Consider the following 26,648-nt stretch of genomic DNA (forward strand, 5'->3'; position numbering starts at 1 on the left):
ACAATTAAACAAGACATAACATAAACATAAAATAACCAAGATGCAAACTGTCTTATAAGCAACAAATGCATATAAAACATCAATTAAACCAAAATCCTATTTAGCTAAAACACAAATAGATTCACAATGTAATGTGTATTTATGTAGCGCATTTATTGTGTATGGCCATACACCCAAAGCGCTTCACAATCATGAGGGGGGTCTCTCCACACCACCACCAGTGTGCAGCATCCACTTGGATGATGCAACGGCAGCCACAGGATAACAGCGCCAGTGTGCTCACCACACACCAGCTATTGGTGGAGTGGAGAGACTGTGATAGAGCCAATTCAGTGGATGGGGATGATTGGGAGGCCATGATCGTGAGGGCCAATTGAGGGACTTTGGCCAGGACACCGAGGTTGTATCCCTGCTCTTTCATGGGATTTTTAATGACCACAGAGAGTCAGGACCTCCGTTAAACGTCTCATCCGAAAGACGGTGCCCACTGACAGTGTAGTGTCCCCTTCACTATACTGGGACATTAGGACTCACGCAGACCACAGGTTGAGCGCCCCCTGCTGGCCTCACTAACACCACTTCCAACAGCAACCTAGTGTTCCCTAGTGTTCTCCCATCCAGGTACTGACCAGGCTCAGCCCTGCTTAACTTCAGTGAGTAACTGGTCTTGGGCTGCAGCGGATATGGCTGTGACTATGTTTCTACTAAACTAATACATGAATAAAATAAACAGGCAAATTGCATAAATTAAGTTAGTTAAAAATGTCCTATGTTTTAATGCATAGCTTAATAATGGTTTTAAATAGCAGCTAATATTTTTGTGAAAGTTACTTGACAAAACTCTGAATTCTATCTAATTTTATTCTGAATTTTGAGAGATACTACGAGCCAAAAAATGAATAATAAATCAATGAATTAATAATAATAATCAGTAATGTTAAGTAAGGTGACACAGGGTGGCACAGTGGGTAGCACAATTGCCTCACAGGAAAAAGGTCACTGGATCGATTCCCAGTTGTGTCAGTTGACACTTCTGAGTGGAGTTTGCATGTTCTCCCCGCCGTGGCGTGGTTTTCCTCCGGTTTCCCCCACAAGTCAAAACACATGCGCTATAGGGGGATTGAGTAAGCTAAAATTGTCCGTAGTGTATGTGTGTGAATGTATTGTGAATGAACAGTATTAGGTTGCATCTGGAAGGGCATAAGCTGCATTAAAAAATATGCTGCATAAGTTGGCGGTTCATTCCGCTGTGGCAGCCCCTGATTAATAAAGGGACTAAGCCGAAAAAAAAATTGAATGAATGAATGTTAAGTGTAATGTTGAGTCACCTGTAGGACTGCAGGATGTCTATGATGCCGATGAAGAGCAGCAGTCGCTCTCCTTTCCCACTGACCGCAGGAATGCCCCCCATTCTACACACACACACACACACACACACACACACACACACACACACGAAAAGAGAGAGAGAATAAAGTATTATTTGACCATATCTACGCTCAGATCTCCCATGAAAATAATATAAACAATTTTCATTAAGGGCATCACGGTGGCGCAGTGGGTAGCACGAACCCCTCACTACAAAACGGTCGTTGGTTTGAGTCCCAGCTGGGTCAGTTGGCATTTCTGTGTGGAGTTTGCATGTTCTCCCCGTGTTGGCTAAATTGGCTGTATTTTATGTGTTTTAATGAGTATGTATGGATGTTTCCCAGTGATGGGTTGCAGCTGGAAGGGCATCCGCTGTGTAAAACATATGCTGGAATAGTTGGTGGTTCATTCGGCTGTGGTGACCCCAGATTAATAAAGGGACTAAGGTCACAGCTGTATCCCTTCTAGCAACAACCAATGTGTACAGACCCCTCCCCCACAGCTGTAAAGACTGACGATTGGCTACTTCAACTGGAAGGCCGGATTTCCTTTGCTGTGGTGGCCATACTGACTGTTGCACTTTTCCCCATTCACAGTAATGCGAATGAACTGTTTTAGTACAGGGGTTGGATGATGAAACCGGAATGCATGATTTTAGACCTCAATAATTCATTAGCATGGTGTAGGGCCTCCTTGTTTGAACTATAGGGTGCACATGGTCCTCCAGAATGGTTGGGTAGGCCTTGGCAGTGACCCGGCAGCCATCTAGCACAAGTATTGGGCCTAGGGATTGCCATGATACTGCAGCCCAAACCATCACCAGTCCACCCCCCATGCTTTATTCTGCGCATGCTGTAATCTGATTCCCAGTTTTGGGTTGCAGCTGGAAGGGCATTTGCTGTGTAAAACATATGCGGGATAAGTTGGCGGTTCATTCCGCTGTGGCGACCCTAGATTAATAAAGGAACTAAGCCGAAAAGAAAATGAAGAATGAATGCAGCAGTCTAGGTGGGAGGCTTCTTTGGGGCTTCTCCACACCGTAACTCTCCCGGATGTCAGAAAGACAGTGAAGGTGAACTCATCAGAGAACAATACATGTTTCACATTGTCCACATCCCAAGATTTTCGCTGCTGGCACCATTAAAACCCACATTTGGCAATGGCATGAGTGACCAACGGTTTGGCTATAGCAGCCGGCCATGTCTATTGACTCTGTGGAGCTCCCGATGAACAGTTTTAGTGTAGACAGGAGAGATGAAGTGCACATTTAATTCTGCAGTGAGTTGTGCTTTTTGCATATAATCTGGATTAGCATCCGGACAGCTTCCTCCACAGTTCCTCCTGTTGGATGTGGTTCTTCTTCTTGGTGGTTTTCTGACATTACTCTAGATACCACGGCTCTTGATAATCACAAAGACTTGCTGTCTTGGTCACAGATGCGGCAGCGAGATGCACACAAACACTCTGTCGTCTTCTGCACTCTGATTTGTCACTCATAATGTTGTGTGCACTGCAATATTTTAAGCAAAACTGTGCAAGTAGTCTGCTAATTAAACCTTCACACTCTGCTCCTACTGCTGGAATGAAGATCAATGATCAACGTGTTCAACGTGATCAAAGTTTAGCCATGAAACCTCCAACACTAAACTGGCCAGTGTTTCAGTTTCATTCTCCAACCGCTGTATATCTTTAGTTTTAGATTGTGTCATTGGTGAAAATCAAGCTCACAAAGCTTTCTTTCTTTTTTTTTTTTTTAAAGCAGAACAGAAGCTTAAAAACTACATTATAAAATGCAAATTTCAGAAAAATACACCCAAAAAACAGGTAAAATTGTGAGAAATGACTGAGAATTTCAATAAAGTAAAAACTGTCAAGAGTTCAGAGAGAAAGTAAAAAATAAACTAGAACCTAAAGTTCATTGATAAACTTTGATGTTGGCTTGAGAAAGTCAAACGTTTATGGCATTGTTAGGTGGTTGCTAAGCAGTTGCTAAATGGCAATGCTCGTGTACATGTTTGATCAAATGCTAACACTTAGTAGGCATTTCTAGCATATGTTATTGCATTTAGATAATCATTCATAGCAAGTAGCTAATAGTTATTAGCACTTGGCTTCCATTATCATTGTTACCATGCATAGTACACAGGAAGTCCCATTTGCTAGCATGAGTCAAACAAGCCAATGCCCAGGTCCCTACGATGTTCTGATGTAGAGATATTGCTATTTTTAAATGGTTGCTAGGTTATACTGTTTTGTTGCTATGGGGACATTAGACAGGTTAGTGATGATACATCAAAGCTTCTTGACAATATGAGTGATCTAAATCAACCCCGATGTTTCTATGACAGTCTTTATGAGTGTCAAAAACTGGACTTGAACATTATGTATTCCTGGGGTTGGGTTGCGGCTGGAAGGGCATTCGCTGTGTAAAACAAATGCTGGATAAGTTGGCGGTTCATTCCGTTGTGGCGACCCCTGATTAATAATGGGACTAAGGGAATGAACATTATGTAAAAAAAAAATGTTTTTTGAAAAAACAATGCTTAATAAGTGTGAAGGTGATACATGCAATCATGGCTTGCCATATCAGTAAAAAATATGGAGTTTAAGTCAAAAATGGCTTGCCATATTTTAAGAAAAATAATGCTTAAAAATTATTTATTGGAAAACTATAAGTCTGATAAACCTTAAAGATATAGCAACAAAATCTAACGCATCTAAATACAGCTTTTGGCCAAATTTGGGGCTTGTATAATTTTTTTATATGCCCGGATTATAAAAATTTTATATTTAACATTTTTTATTAAAAAAACAATAAGTCTTACCGTACGTTCACACCTAAAGCGGCGAGAGCGTCAAAGTAGCCGGAAGTCATTCATTTTAAATGAGAGCCGGCGGCGATAGGCGACGATAAGCGGCGAGGAGCAGCGCGGCGCGTCGAGGAGAGTTGAAATCAAGTCAACTTTATGGTAATGAGCTATGACGCGGTTCGGTGGCAAGCAATCAGAATAAAGACGTCCACCGCTTGATAGCAGTTCAGAGAACACAGACCTGTGGACTTTGGTTCCGACCACAGTTGTTCCCAAGGGTTTGATTATTGCGGTCGCCGGATTTCCAATTATTTACAATGTTTTCTTACAGGAACATACATTAAATAAGTTACTGGCGAGTTACTGATGTTCATTAATGTTATATAAATTTATCTTTAAAAAGCGGGAATCTCACGCGATGTGACAGTACAAAACAGTACTGCTGCTTCAGGATATTTCAGACATATGGACACATATTGGATAAATAGAGCAAAGCCACACCACACGCAACTTGATCTTCCATTGTTATATGAATTTGATAAGAAGTGCGCAACATTTTCACGCTAAAAACATGTCTTATGCAGGAATGTAACTGATATGATGCAACGGCTCCTTTAAGTACGAGATCAATGTAGCGAGTTTTGACGCTCTCGCCGCCGGAGCTGAAGGCAGACAGCGTTGTCGCCAGGGCGGCCAGAGCGACCTTGGACGGTTATAGGCATGAGGAGATATAGTAACAATCTTGAATGCAGAAAGCACATTTTGACCACATTTGGGCCTTGTGGCATGAACGGCCTAGGAGGAGATACGTTTGTTTTCAAGGACAGAGTAGCATAACAGTATGTTAGCTTTTTCAAGCCAACATAAATAGTAAGATGGGCAATAAATATGAGACGTAATCATAAAAAGAAAAAAAAAAACAATTAAACTGTGACATGTAAACTCTCAGCAAATCAAACAAAAAAGCAAAATGCTGGAATGTGTGATAAATGATCTCATGTTTAGCCATGAAACCTATAACACTAAACTGGCCAGTGTTTCAGTTTTATTCTCGAACCGCTGTATATCTTTAGTTTTAGATTGTGCCGTCTGTGATATTCAAGCTCACAAAGTTCAAAACTAGCTTTCAAATTTTCTGTAAAGCAGAGCAGAAGCTTAAAAACTACATTATAAGATGCAGATTTTGAAAAATACACACAAAAACAGGCAAAATTGTGAGAAGTACACTGAGAATTTCAATAAAGTAAAAACTGTCAAGAGTTCAGATAGAAAGCGAAAAATAAAATAATGAGATGAGCAATAAATATGAGACGTAAATCATGAAAAGAAAACAAAAACATTAAACTGTGACAAGTAAACTCTCAGCAAATTAAACAAAAAAGCAAAATGTTTAAAACATTTTAAATAACAATGCGAAATGCAAGATGTAAACTCAATATTCTCATTGCTGGAATGTGTGATAAATGATCTCAAATTTAGCCATGAAACCTCCAACACTAAACTAGCCAGTGCTTCAGTTTTATTTTCCAGATGCTTTCAGAGAAAGAAAATCAAGCTGTAGAATGGCCCAGCCAATCACCTGACTTCAATCCAATAGAGCAGTGGTTCTCAAACTGTGGTACGTGTACCACTAGTGGTACGCGGGCTTCCTTCTAGTGGTACGTGGAGAAATGAAATATGTCACGTACATGCTACATACATTTCAAAATTTATCAAAAATTATGTATATAATATGCCATATATGACATATAGCCTATATTTCTGAGGTAATCTGCCACGTTTTTTAACTGTGCAAAGTTGTAGCTGCTTTACTGGGCCTACTACACTACTGTATTTCAATACTGCTCATTTTGGTGGTACTTGGAGAGACAATTTTTTTCTGAGGTGGTACTTGATGAAAAAAGTTTGAGAACCACTGCAATAGAGAATATAGAATAAAGCTCAGATCTGATGGACGAGACCCACAGAACCATCAGAATTTTGACACTGTTGAAGTCTGTGAGAAACTCACACCTGAGCAATGCATGAGACTTCATTCTCCATATGAGAGGCGTCTTTAACCTGCAGCACCAAAAAACACTTATAAAGTAAACACATTTCAGTAGTTCAGCACTTTCTCCTTCTGTCATTTCATTATTATTACACAGAACCCATTGTTCAGATGCTTTGTTTTATTTTTATGTTTGTATTGTTTAAGTTTTTACCAAAATCTGCTTTAATCCCATGTCAACAGCTGCTTTGGAAATATTATCTGCAGAAAAAAAACATGACGTGTCCATTACTTATTTTCCCCGCTGTATGTATAGTATTAGATGTGTCGTACGTGTCGTCGGTGTCGATGGAGTCTCCGCACGCCGCTCCGCCCTGAATGGACTCCATGGCGGTGGAGTAAAGCGCTCTCTGAGCCGCCGGCCGCTTCTCATCACTGCCCTGAGATCCCTCCATCTGACGCTCCCGCTCCGCCTGCTCCACATTATGAACACCCAGCAGCAGACTGTAGTCCATGATCTTAAAGCTCTCCAGCACCTGAACACACACAACACAACAGCAACAATCAGAGCTGCATAATACAGTGCGGCAATGATACAGTATAATGTCAATTACTCCTAAATAAATAAATGGAATAAGAAAATTATAGCTTATAATTATAATGATTTAGTTATTATAGCTCACACATTTAAAAACAGCTTTCATTTTTTAAAATCATGGTAAAAGCTTTAACCTCTTAAGGCCTAAGGTGTTTTTTACATGCATTTTTTTTTTCTCTTTGCTATTTGGGCTTATTGGAACCTAATTAGAATAAAAACTAAGTATCATCTTTTGATATGATGTACTTTTAGAGAAAAATGATGTCCATATATGTGGACTTGTGGTCCGAATTTTACACTTTTTCTGACTGTTTTGTAATGCATATGTAACATAAAAATTTTCTTTTGAACACATGTAGCATCAACGCTTCTGTGTTCGTTCTTGCTGTCAATCGCGGGGAAAACGATCGATGAAAAGTTTATGATAAGCTGCTGTGAGGGCGCAGATTTGCCCTCGGATTTTGATACAAACCTGATCAATGAGCTCAGATGACTTTATGACAAACACAGAGCAGAATATAAAGACAGAACGTGTGGCCCGTATGCTGGATTCTGTGACCGCTGCACCCAGGCTCTCCCCTGTTGATCTGTGAAGGCTCAAGATCTATGTGTGTATGCGCGCACGCGCGGTGAAAGCTCTTACTCGCGCTTGTTATAATCCATATGAATATTCTGATCAAACTGAATACAATCTTACATCAATAACACATGGTAACCAACGCGTTACTAATAACAAACAATTATATTAGATTGAAAACCTTCTGTAAAGTTTTTGTTAAGGGCGTCACATGTGCTGTCAGTTTGGTGTGTGTATGTGTGTGTGAAGCGAAGAGGGAGAGACAGAAAAGAGGAGTGCTTTTCTCGCAATGAGACCAAGTTACACGGGTCCTCGTTCATTCCCCGGCTGCAACTAAAAGAGTTCACCCCGAATCTAATATTATTCGGCCCTGGAGTAATAAGGCCCTATTCACACGGGGCGTCAAGGTCAACGCTTCCCATTCACTTTGAATGGGTGACGTCAGGCGTTGCCGAACTGCATTGTGGATCCGTCGGCGCCGCTTCAGAAGCGTTCCTCGCTGCAGAAGTTGGGACTAGCTCAACTTTTCAAGCGCCGACGGAAGTGTCAGCCAATCAGATCGCTGTATGCAAATACACCAGCTCAGACAGTGGCCTATTGCTGACTGAATTTCATTGGCTGACGCTTCTATGACGATCGTTTCAGCTCCAACTTCAGACACGCCCTCTGTCAAGCGTTGACGATGAAGCCCCGTGTGAATAGGGCGTAAGTAAACCTCCCTGCTATCTCTAACACAACAAAGAGACAGAGCAGGAAAGGCTTTCATATGTAATATTTTTTCCTGAGGCGATTTGAAGCAAAATACACAATTGCACTCAATCAAACACATCTACAATGATAAGGATAATGGTTACTTACTGAGTTATTAACTCACAGCAATACCACGTGAAGAAAGGACAAACTATGAAGGAATAATCAGTGTGTGGAGAGATCCATGAACAAGTCTGAACATGTTTGGCCCACGTGTGCGCGGCAACAATTACGTAATTTATCGGCTTAAACATATCGGCCTAATTTAGACATCGGATCGATAACGATAACTTTAAAAATAGCATTTATCGGCAGATAACGATATGGCCTCCGATATATCGTGCATCCCTAGTGTGGAATATTCCGGCTACCGTAAAGCAGTGTAGTGAGACTCACCAGACAGTCCCTCTGCAGGGTTTTAAGCAGGGCGTTGTAGGTGTCCACGTCCAGCAGGAGCCCGTCCTGAACGTCCTGCATGAAGTCCAGGTCTTTGTACGTGGGTCTGTTCTTCTCTCGCTCCTTCTTAGAGGCTCTGCGCTTGTACGTGGAGCCCTTCAGGTCAAACTTGAGGTGCATGCGGAAAACCCGCGGCAGCACGTTATTCATCACCACGATGCGGATGTTCTTCCCGCCCGACTGAACGCAATACAGGCCGAAGAACTTGGGCAGGAGCGTCCGCGGATTCTGGTTCAGATTCTAGGAGACCACAGCAACACAGCGAATCAAATCAAGAGGCACTTGTCTTATTTATTTTATTTTCGACGTTGATGAAGACGTTAACGCACCATGTAGTATCCAGGCAGCAGCTTCTGCAGAAACTCAGCCTCTTTATGCATGACCGTCTTCAGGATAAACTCATCATCTCGAGTCACGTAGAAGATGGAGCCACTGGCGCCGGGGTTCGAGAGCTCGATCAGGGGCTCATTACACAGAGAATACTGCAAACAGAGAGAGAGAGAGAGAAAGAGAGATTGATTTTACAAAAACTTTATTACATTAAAACAGACACAATATTACTATATACTAGGGATGTAACGGTATTGTATATACCGTCATACCGCAATATTAATTTTTTTCGATATTACCGTAGTCGCATGACTCGGTAAAACTATAGGTCTTCTGTGAAAATTTGCTCAGGCGAATGAAGCGAACGGGAGGTAGCGAAAACTACAATTCCCATCAGCCCAGGCTTGGCCATAATCCCTTGCGGTCTGTTGTCGCTACAGATCCAGTAATGCGGAAATGGAGTGTGCTGCTAGAAGCGGAGATGAAAAAGAGCTGGAAAATCCTAAAGCGGGTGTTGTCGCTGCGCGCGTATTGAATAGCGGTGTTGTCGCGCGCGTACTGAATAGCGGTGTTGTCGCGCGCGTACTGAATAGCGGTGTTGTCGCGCGAGTTCTTATCAGCTGTGTTGTCGCGCGAGTTCTGATCAGCTGTGTTGTCGCGCGAGTTCTGATCAGCTGTGTTGTCGCGCGCGTTCTGATCAGCTGTGTTGTCGCGCACGTTCTGATCAGCTGTGTTGTCGCGCGCGTACTGTAAAGCGGGGTCGGAGGGTATGTCGCGTCGCGGGGGCACTTTTGATCATTTTGCAAGGGAACTTTCTATCCAAGACTAAAAAGGGCATGTGCACTGCACAGGTTGAGCCCTGTGTGTGCACGTGCCTGCAAGTTGGGGAATACGACTAATAATCAGTCATGGGGACTGCAGAAACACAGCACACTGTTCAGATTGATGCAGACATGAGACCTCTATCTCACTCATGGTTTGTCCTCTCAAGTGGGGGAAAGACAATGCACAACGTTACCCACTGCTGTCAACCTGGGCCAAGTCATATCTCTCTGTCCCAGAAACCTCAGTCCCAAATGAGAGGGTTTTTTTCTGTTGCAGGGGACATTGTAAATACCCAGAGATACCAGCTTTTACCAGATTATATTTATATGATAATTTTCCTATAAACCCATCTCTATCTAAGTGAGTGAGTGATTAAATGTTGAATGTGATGAGTTTTCAACAATACTAAATTGAAACTTTATTTTTTACATGGTTTAATGATTTTTTGTTATTAAAATTGAAGTTCCTGTTTCAAAGCTTACAGATAGATGACTAATTTGTATGTCATTGACACTTTTGGCACTTTTTTTGAGTATTTTCATAAGTTTTGTTTTTTCCTGTAAATGATTCAATAAATACTGTACCGTGACATTCATACCGAGGTATTACCGAACCGTGAAATTCTGATACCGTTACATCCCTACTATATAGTAGTTAATTCAAGTTTCATCAAAGAAAAACTATACATTTCAAATATGTGTAAAAGCAACATTGTTTTCATCGACGCAACACAAAGCATTATTATAGCACCAAATATTTTCAAAAGTTTCCAATTCATCCATTTGTATATAGTAACTAAAATCAGTTAAGACTCTTGCTTGTACCATGCTTGAAAATACAATTACTACATTATGTTCTGTTATTTTCAATTTTCCTCCTTCTGCTCACAAACACAGCCATTTTTGCTTGTCCTAGTATAAAGTTCAATAATTGACAAGAAAATCTCTTACTCCTTACATATTTAAAACCGAACATGAATGTTTCAACCGAGAAAGTCTCACAACACCTAGCAAAAAAAATTTGCAGTAACTTAAACATTGGACCCAATCTAACACATTTCACAAAGACATGAAAAATTGTTTCTCTTTCATTGCAAAAAGGACATAGTGGACTAATTTCAGCATTTAAAATTGATATGAAAGAGTTCTTATTCTTATATGCACACCACACTGAAAGCCCTTTTGAGTATGAACATGTGTATCACTATAGGCTTATCTTCTTCAGATGTGAGCGTTTCTCACCAGGTAGTCGTCCGGTCGAATGCCGAAGAGCTCTCTGAAGTAGCGAAAGGCCACCGGAGCGTATGTTTTAAACCTGAAGTCTGGATAGTGATGCGCTGGAGTCAGATTACTGCCTTCACTGTTATAAACAAACACACACACAGAGACACAAACTGTAATTGAATACAATTCTGTAGCAACAATTCTGGCCACTATAATTCAGACTCAAAATCGCATATCTAGTTATGTGACTATTGCAGATGTGCACATTGCGACCATTTTGCACAAAAAGAATCTATTTTTTTGGCAAAAATAAGTTTACTCTTGAATTGAAAACTACACTACCTGACAAAAGTCGCCTATCCAAGTTTTTTAAACATCTAATACTAACTAGACTTCTAGTTAATCATTTGGTATCAGAAGTGTCTCTATGAAAGGTAAAGGCCTCTAGATTTTGCTTATTTGAGCACAATAAAATCTGATCATGTCTTGATGTTGACTGATTTCATTAGGACAGTAAGGTCTGACTCTGCTTAGACTAAAGTCTCATCACTGAACAGAAATAATCTCCAGTATAGAAGATAAAGTCCTGCTGCAGAGGAGACAGAATGAATATTGTGTCTGACTCCATCATGAGCTTGGAGGACTGCATCCATACATCTCTGACATGACTCAAATCACTGATTAATAAAGTCATCTGGAATGAAGAAGAAAGCGTTCAGCAGGACTCCCAGAGTTCATCAAGAGTCTTTGTGTTCATCTTCAATGCCTCCATCTTACTCCAGACATGCTCAATAATGTTCATGTCTGATGACTGGGCTGGCCAATCCTGGAGCAGCTTGACCTTCTTTGCTTTCAGGAGCTTTGCTGTGGAGGCTGAAGTATGAGAAGGAGCGCTATCCTGCTGGAGAATTGTCCCTCTCCTGTGGTTTGTAATGTAATGGGCAGCACAAATGTCTTGACGCCTCAGGCTGTTGATGTTGATCATCCACTCTGCAGATCTCTCCATACTAAATGTAACCCCAAACCATGATTATTCCTTCACCAAACTTGACTGATTTCTGTGTGAATCTTGGCTCCATGTGGGTTCCAGTAGGTCTTCTGCAGCATTTGTGATGATCAGGATGCAGTGCAACAGATGATTCATGGGAAAAACCGATCTTCTGCCACTTTTCCAGATGATCAACCAGAAGTCAAGTTATTATTTGTTGCTCTTACAGCTGAGATCCACGACAAGACTTCTGTCAGGTAGTGGATCAATTTTACTAATGAATTTTCACTAATCACTAACGCATAATGAGTGGATGTTTGACTCAAGCAGACCTGGGAAAGAAAATGCTCTCCACCACATAGAAGTCCTGCATGAGGACGTCCCGCTCGGGTTTGGAGCTTAGGTTCCCCACGGTGTAGCCGATGCCCAGCTGAATGGCTCCTTTCAGGGCGGATGAGGTCGTCTGAAGACACACACAAACTCATGTAAAACACTGGATAACAATAACAACACTGAACATACAGTAGGAGTCAGAATTATTAGCCCCCTCTATATTTTATTCCCACAATTTTGTTTTACGGAAAGAATCCTTTTTACAACACATTTCCAAACATAATAGTTTTAATAACTCATCTCTAATTAATTTTTACTTTTTATTTTTATTTATTAATTTATTTTTAATTAATTTATTTTATCTTTGTCATGATGACAGCACATAATATTCGACTAGATATTCTTCAACACACTAGTATTCAGCTTAAAGTGACATTTAAAGACTTTACTAGGTTAATTAGTGTAAAGTTAGGGTAATTAGGCAAGTCTTTGTATAACAGTGGTTTGTTCTGTAGACTATCGAAAACAAATATTGCTTAAGGGAGCTACTAATAACGATCTTAAAATGGCTTTAAAATAATTAAAAACTTCTTTTATTCTAGCCAAAATAAAACAAATAAGATTTTTTCTAGAAGAAAAAATATTGTAGGAAATACTGTGAAAAATTCCTGCATCTGATAAACATCACTTGGGAAATATTTGAAAAAGAAAACAAAATTCACAGGAGGGCGAATAATTTTGACTATAGTATAACGGAAAACCATACACATTAATAGCGAAGTCTGTTTGAAAACACAATTCAGAGTCTAAAAGCATTTTATTTACTTTTTTTGTTTACATTTTACTTTCTGTAGAGGATAATGTTGCTGTTAGAGGATGAAAAATGATTCTATTTTAGGAGTTTAAACCGACAAGACTTTAAAACGCATGCAGATGTTCTGTTTGATGCTTTCAGAGTGACCAAGGCACAAGCTGTAAAGGCTCCATGGTTTCCTCTACATTCATTCTTCCATGGCGGGGCGCCATGACAAAATTCATCCTGCCATGACTACATTACAGCTTCTCATTCAAAACATTTAATTTTTTTTAACAGCGGGTAATAATCGCACCAAAACGTATTAAAAGATGAGTGAATTATAACAGTGCGAACTTCTCTGTAACCGTAGTAGTGCTGCTATTATTTGTTTACCCCGTTAAGATTACGTGCTGACAGGCTGACTGGCTGACTGACAGGTCCGTGATGCGTAAGGGCCAGCAAACACGACGTATAGCCCTATCACTTTACTTCAGGACGCATTAATACCGCTCTGTAGGTCTATTAGAGAGATTCATAAATATTCCTAGCAAATCTAATAAATGCTGGAGATATACTCGTTACATAAATGCACTAAAACGCATTTCAGCAGTGTTTATTTGAGAGCGCACAAGAAGATCTGCGCGCTCTTGAAGCGGCTTATATTTGAGGGGGCGTGCCAGAAGTTTTGTGCACGAGCAGAGGAAATCGGCGCACAAGCAAAGAGATTAACATGCTGTAGGCTATTACATAAATGCGATCTCGACTTCCAATAATGCGCTCACGACATCAAATAACGCCACAGGTAATTAGTAGATCTGTGTAAAAAAAGGCCGGCAGGAAAAAATCCTAGAGGAAACACTGGGCTCCACCCTCTTCTGAAAAGAAGGCGGGAATTGGCAGCTCATTTGCATTTGAAGACACACATAAAAACCACTGTGTTTTTGCTTTTATTCAAAAATTTACATTTAGAGCATGGTATAAATCAGGGGTTCACAACTGGTTTGGCCATGGGACCCACATTTTTACATGGTTATCAAGCCGCGACCCAAATTTTTAGGAACTATAATATAATTTTAGGAATTATAATTAATTTGTATTTATTCGTTAACATACACAACTAGTGACAGATAAATTATAAGAAAATCACCAAGACTTACAAATAAACAATATGTTACCGCTGTCATTTAGCAAAATGCATCAAACTATAGAAATATTACAAAATAAAAACGACAAATACTGTAAACAGTGGTTAGGGTGAGGATAGGTTTAGTTACCATGAACTGAACTGTTAATAAAACATGTCTGGTTTCTAAATGTCGTTTTATTTTATAAGGTTTCATGCTCTCTGGTGAGAGCACCTCGCTACTTATGACACACTGAGGCTTTTTTTGTCGTCATTATATGTAAATCCATACTTTACATATTCAGGGTCGTACTTGCGCTTCGACATATTTGTTGCTATAATTAAATGAAATTTTACATGTCAAACAGTAGGGTTGTCATGCACGCATTTCAAAATAAAAGTCAAAACAAGTAAAAAATTAAACGTGTGTTGTTTTTTTTTACTAAACACTCTACTACTTACTAAAAAAATGTTCCCGCGACCCACTTTTAGGTCACGACCCACCAGTTGAGAAACACTGGTATAAATGATCTGTGAGGTAGTTTGAGCTGAAAACTGAAACTTATATTGCAACTTGAAAAAAAGAGATTAACAAGACACTTTTGAGTATTGATACTTCATTATTTTGTGCTTTAAACTCACCTTTTTGTATGTGGTCTCACCGGATGCATCGACCCGCCGGTGACCAATCTTCTTCTCGGGGCCAGAGCTGGAGTGACACGAGGACGACGGCATCTGATCAGAGCATAAAGACAGATGAGATATATACATTACTTTGTAAAAGTCCTTAGCATTTACCAGCTTTGTTGGCTTTAGACTTTTATTGTTGGCACAATATATAATCAATCAGTCTCTTTAGTAATAACATACAGAATGTACAAAGCTTAAACTGTTTTGAACTAACTGTCCTGACATTTTCTAAAATAAAGCACTGTGTAATATCAGGCATCTTTTAGCACTTTGCAGAGCTCTTCTTTAGGTTTAGAGTGTCCTATCTTTCTTTTCTGTCCAGGCGATCTCATACAGCCTCTATAATATTTAGGTCTGGACTCTGTGGAGGCCATTCCATGACTGTCTGCGTTTCATCAGCTGTTTCTTTTCTCCAAATAATAGGATTTCACTGCAATTATCATGCCGAAAATGAAAACTATCACCACTTAAGTCCTTTCAAAAAGGAGTAGCATAATGCATTAAAAGCTATCAGTACTTTTCAACATTCACAAATCCATCAATTCAGACCATATTGCTAACAACACTAGATAGAAATACAGCTCAAACCAAAACAAACAGCCTCTCTCCAACAATATCCATACCATCAGCATACCACCAGTAAAAGAAGAGATTTATTGTTGGCCTAAAACTTTAGCACAGTACTGTATATCCACAAAACACCAAAATAAATTGAGCTTTGCTTTAAATAAAAATCTGTCAAATTAATACAAAAATGAAACTTAATTGTGGCTCAGGGGAAACATCTGTAAAAATGTGAAACTGTTAGTGTGCTTTCACACCTGTGAATCGATTCAGTTGTTCCGAAACAGAGATTACAATTGTTACATTGTTGCTCTTTGCTCTTGGAGCGGTTCGCTTTCACACTGCAAAGTTTGTAATCGGAACAAAAGAGCTAAAACAAGTTACGTGCGAGTAAACTCTCCTCACATTGGTCAGAGTGTCAGGGTTTATTTCGAAGAGTCCAGCTCAGCTGTCAGGAGAGGTGGTGGTTTGGTGGTGTTTGACAAGGTGCACAACGTGTCCGAAGAGCGAGGAGAGACATGGTGGGGAGGGGTGAGAAGGGTGCACGACGTATTTGAGGACCGGGAGGGAGACGCGAGATTACCGGGAGATCATCACTCGTTTGCGGGCATTCGGGAGACTCACGAAACTTCCCGCCCTACTCATAATTCTCTCTTCATATAGCCGTATTCCTATTACATATCCATAAAACACTGATATAACCAGGCTTAGATCATATCGCTTTCTTACTGCAATCGATCCGCTCCAGAGTTTGTTTCATTTGAGCCGAGACCACTCATTCAGGCGATCTCGGAGTAATTTATTAGGTGTGGATCCTAGCGCGATTGCTGGTTTCACATATGCCAAACGAACCCCGCTAACTGGGTAAATGAGACAGGTTCCGAAACAAAAGTGTAGGTATGAAAGCACCCTTAGGCTGTACTCACACTAGGTACAGTTGCCTCAAACCGGGCCAAAGCACGCTTGTCCCCCCTCCCGTCTCCCCCGATGGCCCGCACTCACACCATATTGGGCCTCGGCACGCTTACGTCATCGCTGCTGCGCTGTCCAGTGAGAATCACTCTCTCACTCAGCAGCACAGTGGAGATTTCTCTAGTTATATCGTTTCAGTCGTTTGATATGCCGTCAATTATTTCGCCAAACAATCCTGATGCGGGGACACGCAGTCAGATTTTTGCCGAACAGATCCGCCACTTTTGGCGCTCATAAACAATCATAAAGCTCTCGTGCTGCAGGAATGAGGAGGTCTGCTGAAGTTGTGCAGCTGTCGTGCAGTGAAGAGTTCTCGTATTTAATAAAATACGGCAGTTTGAGTCCACTGAACAGTAAGAATGAATAATAAATCCATATGAAACAGTCCTTTAAAAGTCACGTCTCGCTTTGAGTTTTGAGCTTTGGTGCGTTTTGCACTCGCACACAAGCATACCATGCCAAAGCCCAAGCGAACCGTGCTCAGGCACACCTCTTCCAACCGGGCCAGGGCCGGCCAAGTGAACCGTGCTTGAGCCCAATTCAGCGCACTCGCACTTCTCAAACGATCCGGGAAACGGGCCTGGGCACGGTACGAATGGCATAGTGTGAGTAGGCCCTTAATTAACATTAAGAACCACTAATCAATTACTCAACATTTAATAATTCTGAAGATCTGTCGAAGTAACAGTACATTTCATGATCAAATGAATAATTTACATATTTATTTTAATATTTACATTTATAATAAATATATTATATATTTTTATACATATGGTTTCTCACCTCGCTTAAGCAGGTCTTCTTAAGAGCAGCTTCTGAAACGACAGGAAAAGAAGAAGATTTTAAGGAAAAAATACTAAAACACAGATCATTTTAGAAACCATCACCTTCAATAAAAGAGATTAATTTAACCCAAATAAAAGTCTGCATAGATGAGAAAGTGCTACATCTTATTGGAGTGTTATAGTTTTACTTGGAGAAGTCACAAACAGTCAGTAAAAAATAAATAAATTTGCCATGTAGCTAGCATCTTACTAACAAGCTTTTCATTAAATGAATTAACACATTTTCTAACATGTTTTAACATGTTTAGCATGTTGTTTACATGAATGAACATGTACAGTAGATAACATGCTTTACTGACTAGCTACTACCATGTTTTTAACATGTTTTACCACAAGGCTAACATGTTTTATAGTGATGCTAGCATGTTTTAGCACTTTAATAACATGTAATAATTTCCTACCTCTAACATGTTGTGCTAGTGTGAATTGCCAAGTTTAAGAATGTTGTTTCCACAAATAAACATATACAGTATCTAGCATGCTAACCAACTAGCTACTAGCATGTTTTTAACATGTTTGACCACAAAGCTAACATGTTTTATGATAATGCTAGCATCTTTTAGAACTTTAACAGCATGTTTATAATGTTTTTATTTCTAACATGTTGTGCTAGCATGAATTACCAAGTTTGAGCATGTTGATCACACGAACGAACATGTACAGTAGCTAAAGTGCTTTACCAACTAGCTACTAGCATATTTCTAATATGTTTTACCACAAAGCTAACATGTTTTATGATGATGCTAACCTGTTTTAGAACGTTAATAGTATGTTTTAACACATTTAGAATGTTTCTACAGTTTCCTACGTCTAACATGTTGTGCTAGCATAAATTATCAAACTTTAGCGTGTTGTTTGCTTAAATGAACATGTACAGTAGCTAACATGCTTTACTAACTAGCTACTACCATGTTTCTAACATGTTTTACCATAAGGCTAACATGTTTTATGGTGATGCTAGCATGTTTTAGTGCTTTAATTACATGTTTCTAATATTTCCTACTTCTAACATGTTGTGCTAGTGTGAATTACCAAGTTTACGAATGTTGTTTGCACAAATAAACATGTACAGTATCTAATATGCTTACGAACTAGCTACTAGCATATTTCCAATATGTTTGACCACAAAGCTGACATGTTTTATGGTGATGCTAGTATGTTTTAGCACTTTAATAGCATGTTCCTAATGCTTCCTAATTCTAACATGTTGTGCTAGAATGAATTACCAATTTTAAGAATGTTGTTTGCATAAATAAACATGTACAGTATCTAATATGCTTACGAACTAGCTACTAGAATATTTCCAATATATTTTACCACAAAGCTTACATATTTTATGGTGATGCTAGCATGTTTTAGCACTTTAATAGCATGTTTCTAATGCTTCCTACTTCTAACATGTTGTTTTAGCGTGAATTACCAAGTTTAAAAATGTCGTTTGCACAAATGAACATGTACAGTATCTAATATGCTTTTGAACTAGCAACTAGCATATTTCTAACAGGTTTTAACCACAAAGCTAACATGTTTTATGATGATGCTAACCTGTTTTAGAACTTTAATAGTATGTTTTAAAGCATTTAGAATGTTTCTAAAGTTTCCTACGTCTAACTTGTTGTGCTAGCATGAATTATCAAATTTTAGCATGCTGTTTGCTTGATTGAACATGTACAGTAGCTAACATGCTTTACTACCATGAGTACCAACTGGCTATTACCATGTTTCTAACATGTTTTACCACAAGGCTAACATGCTTTGTGTGATGTTTTAGCATTTTAATAGTATGTTTCTAATGTTTCCTACTTTTAACATGTTGTGCTAGCGTGAATTACCAAGTTTAAGAATGTTGTTTACATGAATGAACATGTACAGCAGCTAACATTATTTACTAACTAGTTACCAGCATGTTTCTAACATGTTTGACCACAAAGCTAACATGTTTATGATGATGCTAGCATCTTTTAACACTTTAATAGCATGTTTTGACACATTTAGCATGTTTCTAATGTTTCTTACTTCTTACATGTTGTGCTAGCATGAATTACCAAACTTAAGCATGTTGTTTACATGAATGAACATTTACAGTGGCTAACATGCTCTACAAACTAGCTACTAGCATGTTTCTTACTTGTTTGACCACAAAGACAACGTGTTTTATGACAATTCTAGCATCTTTTAGAACTTTAATAGCATGTATGTACACATTAAGCATGTTTATAATGTTTTTACTTCTAACATGTTGTGCTAGCATGAATTACCAAGTTTAAGCATGTTGTTTACATGAATTAACATGTACAGTAACTAACAGTCACTGTAACTAACATGCTTTTCTAACTAGCTACTAGCATATTTCTAACATGTTTAACACAAAGCCAACATGTTTTATGATGATGCTATCCTGTTTTAAAACTTTAACAGTATGCCTTAACACATTTACATTTACATTTACATTTAGTCATTTAGCAGACGCTTTTTTCCAAAGCGACTTACAAATGAGGACAAGGAAGCAATTTACACAACTAAGAGCAACAATGAATAAGTACTAAAGGCAAGTTTCAGGTCTGTAAAGTCTAAGAAGGGAAGTGTTAGTAGTTTTTTTTTTTTTTTTTTTTTTTTTTTTTTTTTTTTGTACAGTTAGTTAGTGTGATATTCAAAGAGGCAATTGCAGATTAGGAAGTGAAGTGGAGACTAAATAGTTGAGTTTTTAGTCGTTTCTTGAAAATAGCGAGTGACTCTGCTGTTCTGATGCAGTTAGGGAGTTCATTCCACCAACTGGGCAGATTGAGCGTGAGCGTTCGCGAAAGTGATTTTTTCCCTCTTTGGGATGGAACCACGAGGCGACGTTCATTCACAGAACGCAAGTTTCTGGAGGGCACATAGATCTGCAGAAGTGAGTGCAGATAAGAAGGTGCTAGGCCAGAAGTCACTTTGTAGGCAAACATCAGAGTTTTGAATTTGATGCGAGCAGCAACTGGCAGCCAGTGCAAACGGACTAGCAGCGGAGTGACATGTGCTCGTTTAGGTTCATTGAAGACAACTCGTGCTGCTGCATTCTGGAGCAGTTGAAGAGGCTTGATAGAGTTAGCTGGAAGCCCAGCTAGTAGAGAGTTGCAGTAATCCAGTTTGGAGAGAACAAGAGCTTGAACAAGGAGTTGAGCTGCATGTTCAGATAAGAAGGGTCGGATCTTTCTGATGTTATAGAGTGCAAATCTGCACGATCGAGCAGTTCTAGAAATGTGGTCAGAGAAGTTTAGTTGGTCATCAATCGTTACTCCAAGGCTTTTCACCATTTTGGATGCCGTAATGGTTGCCCCATCCATCTGGATTGAAAAGTTATGGTGTAGAGTCGGGTTGGCAGAAACTACAAGCATTTCCGTTTTTGCGAGGTTCAGCTGAAGATGATGATCTTTCATCCAATGTGAAATATCCAACAGGCAGGCTGAGATACGAGCTGGAACCGAGGGATCATCAGGATGAAAAGAGAGGTATAGCTGGGTATCATCAGCATAGCAGTGGTAGGAGAATCCATGTCTCTGGATGACTGGTCCTAGAGATGATGTGTAGATGGAGAAGAGAAGTGGCCCAAGAACAGAGCCTTGAGGTACCCCAGTGTTTAGATGCTGTAGGTTGGACACCTCTCCCCTCCAAGACACCCTGAATGACCTGTCAGAGAGGTAAGATCTGAACCATTGTATAACAGTGCCCGCAACGCCCAGTGACTCAAGCGTAGATAGCAGGATCTGGTGGTTGACAGTGTCAAAAGCAGCTGACAAGTCCAGCAAAATGAGGACTGATGATTTAGAGTCTGCTTTAGCCAGTCTGAGATCCTCCACGACCTAGAGCAGGGCAGTCTCAGTTGAGTGGCCTTTCTTAAAGCCGGATTGCTTGTTGTCCATGAGATTGTTTTGAGTAAGAAAGTCCAGGACTTGATTGAACACTACTTTCTCCAGAATCTTGGCCATGAATGGAAGCAGGGATACTGGTCTGTAGTTTTCAAGTAGTGTATGGTCCAGGTTGGGTTTCTTTAGCAGTGGGGTTACCCTAGCCTGCTTAAATGTAGTGGGGAATAAACCAGAGTCAAGAGATGTGTTAATTATGTGAGTCAGTGTTGGTATGACTGCAGGAGAGATGGCTTGCAAGAGATGAGAGGGAATGGGATCGAGTGGACAGGTGGTTGCATGGCTAGATAGCACAAGTTTGGACACCTCAGACTCAGAGAGCTGAGAAAAAGAGGTGAGTGTGTGTGGTGTTGGTGTTGTATCTTGCGTGTTTGTTGTAGGTGCAGCAAATTGAGCACTGATTTTTGCAGTTTTGGTGCAGAAGAATGTAGCAAAGTCATCAGTAGTAAGTGTGGAGGATGCGGGTGGAGGAGGAGGATAGAGGAGGGAGGAAAGTGTTTTAAAAAGTAGGCGAGGATTAGTGGCATTGTTGATTTTCAGACGGTAATACGTCTGCTTTGCAGAAGTAACCTCAGCTGAGAAAGAGGACAGAAGAGTTTGGTATGTTAAGAGATGTGCAGGATTTTTAGTTTTCCGCCAAATTCTCTCCGCAGCCCGAAGTTTTGAGCGATGCTCACGGAGAGCATCCGAGAGCCAGGGTGCAGGAGGACTGGCACGGGCTGGCCTGGATGCAAGAGGACATAATCGGTCTAGACATGATGCTAGTGTGGAGCAGAGTGTATTAGTGGCACTGTTCAAATCAAGTGCAGTGAGTTTGCGAGATGGAGGAAGAGAGTCTGAAACAATGGTGGATAGTCTATTGGGTGAGAGAGATCGTAGGTTTCTGCGAAAGGTAACCAGTGTTGGAGTGTGTGGCGGCTCAGGAGTAATGTGGATGTTGAGAGACAGAAGGAAATGATCAGATATTTGTAGTGGAGTTACTATTGTTTGATCAGTGAAGCAGTGTCGTGTGTAAATAAGGTCTAGCTGATTACCTGATTTGTGGGTAGCAGAAGTAGGTGCTCTTTTTAGGTCAAAAGAGGCAAGCAAAGTCTGAAAGTCTGCAGCTTGCGGTTTGTCAACGTAAATGTTGAAGTCACCTAGCACCAATAAGGGAGTGGCAAAATTAGAAAAAGATGAGAGAAGAACATCCAGTTCATCTAGGAAGTGACCTAATTTACCTGGTGGGCGGTAGATGACAACCACATTTATGTAGAAGGGGTGGATAATGGTGACTGCATGGAATTCAAAGGAGCTGATTGTTGGCAGGGACGGTATCAGAGTAAATTTCCATTCTTTGGAAATTAGTAGTCCAGTCCCACCCCCTCTCCCTGTCTGACGAGGAGTGTGGGAAAAAGAGAAATTAGCAGAAAGAGTAGCATGTGTAGCAGTGTCCTCCGGCCTCAACCAGGTCTCAGTTAGAGCCATGAGATTATAGTCAGAATATGTAGCTATGGAGGTAATAAAATCAGCCTTGTTAACAGCTGATTGACAATTCCAGAGGCCCACAGAGAGAGAGAGTTGTGAAATAGTAGATACATGTATTGAACGAAGGTTGTGAGGATTACGCCTGCAGCGCACCTCCCGTGTTTTGCGAGTGTTAGTAACAACAGGAATTAGAAAACACATAATAAAAGTGCACTGACAACAAAAAAATAAGTGTAAAGTAAAACAATAAAGTAAAGTACTCAAGTGCTTTGTCGGTGTCTTTGCTCGGTGGAGTCGCGCAGGTAGAGTCGATGGTCTTTACCCTCGTCGGTCTTCACACGAGGCGGTCTTCACACGAGGCTGCCGCGACCGCTGCCGCGGTGAACTAGTTGTTTATATAACCCCAAAGCACTAGCTGATTGAATTCAGCTGGACACGCCTCGAGAGTCAAAACAAGGGCCGAAACTGAGGCGGACGACGCGAAACCGCGTCTGCGTTCGCTACACAAGCTCTTATAGTAACCAAGGAAACAGTGGCTAAACAACTTCTAGTATTATACACAACTGAAAGCAAGTTTAAATGTCCTACAACTTTACACAAACAGCTGGAAACAAGTCCTCAAACCATACACAACAACTGAAACAAATCTTAAATGTACTTACAGGCTGCTGGTCTAGATGCTGCTAAAGTGCTTCTCCTGCCGACTAATGCTAGCGTGCTCACTATATAGTGGTTACCTGGCGTTTGGACACACCTCCCGAGTCAAAACAAGGGCCGAAACTGAGGCGGACGACGCGAAACCGCGTCTGCGTTCGCTACACAAGCTCTTATAGTAACCACGGAAACAGTGGCTAAACAACTTCTAGTATTATACACAACTGAAAGCAAGTTTAAATGTCCTACAACTTTACACAAACAGCTGGAAACAAGTCCTCAAACCATACACAACAACTGAAACAAATCTTAAATGTACTTACAGGCTGCTGGTCTAGATGCTGCTAAAGTGCTTCTCCTGCCGACTAATGCTAGCGTGCTCACTATATAGTGGTTACCTGGCGTTTGGACACACCTCCCGAGTCAAAACAAGGGCCGAAACTGAGGCGGACGACGCGAAACCGCGTCTGCGTTCGCTACACAAGCTCTTATAGTAACCACGGAAACAGTGGCTAAACAACTTCTAGTATTATACACAACTGAAAGCAAGTTTAAATGTCCTACAACTTTACACAAACAGCTGGAAACAAGTCCTCAAACCATACACAACAACTGAAACAAATCTTAAATGTACTTACAGGCTGCTGGTCTAGATGCTGCTAAAGTGCTTCTCCTGCCGACTAATGCTAGCGTGCTCACTATATAGTGGTTACCTGGCGTTTGGACACACCTCCCGAGTCAAAACAAGGGCCGAAACTGAGGCGGACGACGCGAAACCGCGTCTGCGTTCGCTACACAAGAATGCTTCTAAAGTTTCCTACGTCTAACATGTTGTGCTAGTATTATTTATCTAACTTAAGCATGTTATTTACATGAATGAACATGTACAGTGGCTAACAAGCTTTACAAACTAGCTACTAGCATGTTTCTAACTCGTTTGACCACAAAACTTACATGTGTTATGATGATGCTACCATGTTTAGCAGTTTAATAGAAAGTTTTTACGTCTAACTTGTTGTGCTAGCATGAATTATCATGATTTAGCATGAAAGAACATGTACAAAAGCTAACATGCTTTACTAACCAGCTACTAGCATAAATTAGCACATTCTAAGATATTTCTTCACAAAGCTAACATGTTTTATGATGATGTTAGCATATTATTGCACTTTAACAAGCATGTTAAAACACATGGCTACGGCACTATTCTGCTAACATGAATTAGCATTTGTTTTAGCATTCTGTTAGCATGCTATGCTAACATAATTTGCTAAAAATCTGAAACAGGACTGTAGTACGAATGAAAAAGGAATGTAATCAAGAGTATGATTTTAATTTTGTGGTTTGATTACATAAAATGACACACACACACACATACACACACACACTCACACACACACACACACACACACACACACACACACACACACACACACACACACACACACACACACACACGCACTGAATGTCCAATTATAATTTCATAAATAACCATGGTCAATTTGTGATGCTATTTATTTTGGCAATTTTAATTACATATAATTATTATATTATGCATAATTAAGTAAGAAAAAAGAATGTGCAACAATGAGACCTTAAACAGAAGTGTTAGGAAAGCGTTTCTACAATGCAGATCTGCTAATAGAGCTGCAGATTATGTCCACTTCAGTCATTACACTGAAAACTGAAGGTCAAGTCAAGTGCAAAGCCTTGTGGGATACATCAACACAAACCTCCTGCAGTAGAGTAATGAACACACTCTGGTTACAGTGTGAAGAACAGTGAAGAGGACACACACACACGCACGCACGCACGCACGCACGCACGCGTGCAAACACACAGCGGGCGTCTGCATCTCTGTTTGCCTGCAGTCTCTTCATACTGCGCTCTTTCCTCGCATGTTTCTCAGTCTTATTATTACAGCGGAGTAGGCGGAGCTACAGAGCTGTCAGTCACTGTTCTGCACGTGCCGGAGCACAGCAGCAGCAGAAGATCTGACCTGCTTTACAGCCGACAGCAGACAGTATAATAAAGCGAGGAATTAGAGCAGCAAATACTAATGAATCAGTCTGATCACCTCACTAAAATAAAACACAGACAGCTCTCGCTTTTAGAGAGAAACCAAATGTTAAAATAAAAAAACAAAGAAATACTAAAAATATAAGATTATATGGGCAACATGGTGGCTCAGTGGTTAGCACTGTGACCTCACAGCAAGAAGGTCACTGGTTCGAGTCTCGGCATCCGCTGTGTAAAACATATACTGGAATAGTTGGCAGTTCATTCCGCTGTGGCGACCCCTGATAAATAAAGGACTAAGCCGAAGGAAAATTAATGAATGATTAAAATGATATATAGCATACAATAACATGTATATTATAGTATATTATGTTATTGTATACAATAGTATACAATAACATTATTTAATAATATTTAAATAATTATTTATTTATTCTGTAATAGTGCTTCTTTAACTATGATGCAGTGATCTATTGGAATCCAAATACGCATAAGCACATGATTTATAATGATTAGGAAAACAATAATCACATTTGTTTGGTCCAAAGTTATAGTTGTTGTTATTTTGATTATTATAACATAAGTTCTGTGTTACAAAGCCATCATGTGTATCATATATAAGTCCAATATAGTGATATCCAATACAGCTCTTATTTTTCCCTTTGTTAAATATTAGCAGTAATAAAAATTATAAAAACTATTTTGCAAATGATCACCGAAAAATGCTTTTTCTGATCTGTTTTTGTTGTAGATCAACATGCAGCTCATATGATATTATGCTTTTCCTTTTACTTTATCAGAAATATATTCATTTTTTAGTTTTTCTGATAAAAATTAGTCTGCAAACTATTGATATAATTTATATAGGAAAATTATGTTACGGGGCATCAGGATGGCACAATCGCCGCACAGCAAGAAGGTCGCTGGTTCAAGCCTTGGCTGGGTCAGTTGGTGTTTCTGTGTGGAGTTTGCATGTTCTCCCTTTGTTGGCGTGGGTTTCCTCCGAGTGCTCCGGTTTCCCCCACAGTCCAAACACATGCGTTGTAGGGCTATTGGGTATGCTAAATTGTCCGTAGTGAATGTGTGTGAATGAGTGTGTATGGGTGTTTCCAAGCTGGAAGGGCATTCACTGCATAAAACATAGCTCCTTGGCGGTTCATTCCGCTGTGGTGACCGCAGATTAATAAAGGGACTAAGCCGAAAAGAAAATGAAAGAATGAATAAATTAAAATTATTACAATTAAACAACCAAATTATGTTTATTTGTATTTTAATAATAATAAAAAATCTGATGGTTAGAAATGTATTATTTTGAAAATGATAAATAAAAAATAATTGATTTGATTATTCTTACTATAAATAAAATAAATA

General features: G+C 39.9%; 1 protein-coding gene and 1 long non-coding RNA gene across 10 annotated transcripts in view; both read right to left on the reverse strand.

Moving 5' to 3' along the window:
• The window catches only part of pip5k1cb (phosphatidylinositol-4-phosphate 5-kinase, type I, gamma b), a 123,005-nt gene that overhangs the window by 50,529 nt on the left and 45,828 nt on the right, over positions 1-26,648 (reverse strand). For all 9 annotated transcript variants that reach the window (NM_001365187.1, XM_005171464.6, XM_005171463.6 and 6 more), the window contains exons 2-9: positions 17,177-17,208; positions 14,810-14,902; positions 12,248-12,378; positions 10,946-11,063; positions 8,879-9,031; positions 8,490-8,789; positions 6,502-6,704; positions 1,329-1,412 (exon numbers count right to left, since the gene is read on the reverse strand). In NM_001365187.1, coding sequence (NP_001352116.1) covers positions 1,329-1,412; positions 6,502-6,704; positions 8,490-8,789; positions 8,879-9,031; positions 10,946-11,063; positions 12,248-12,378; positions 14,810-14,902; positions 17,177-17,208 — 1,114 coding nt within the window. The remainder of the gene's footprint in view (positions 1-1,328; positions 1,413-6,501; positions 6,705-8,489; positions 8,790-8,878; positions 9,032-10,945; positions 11,064-12,247; positions 12,379-14,809; positions 14,903-17,176; positions 17,209-26,648) is intronic.
• Positions 19,950-23,933, reverse strand: LOC141379209 (uncharacterized). The gene is made up of 2 exons (XR_012395317.1): positions 22,358-23,933; positions 19,950-22,276 (listed from the first exon to the last, which is right to left on the reverse strand). It is a non-coding gene; the product is annotated as an uncharacterized lncRNA (long non-coding RNA).

Source organism: Danio rerio, chromosome 2, assembly GCF_049306965.1.
Source record: "Danio rerio strain Tuebingen ecotype United States chromosome 2, GRCz12tu, whole genome shotgun sequence".
Classification (NCBI taxonomy): domain Eukaryota; kingdom Metazoa; phylum Chordata; class Actinopteri; order Cypriniformes; family Danionidae; genus Danio; species Danio rerio.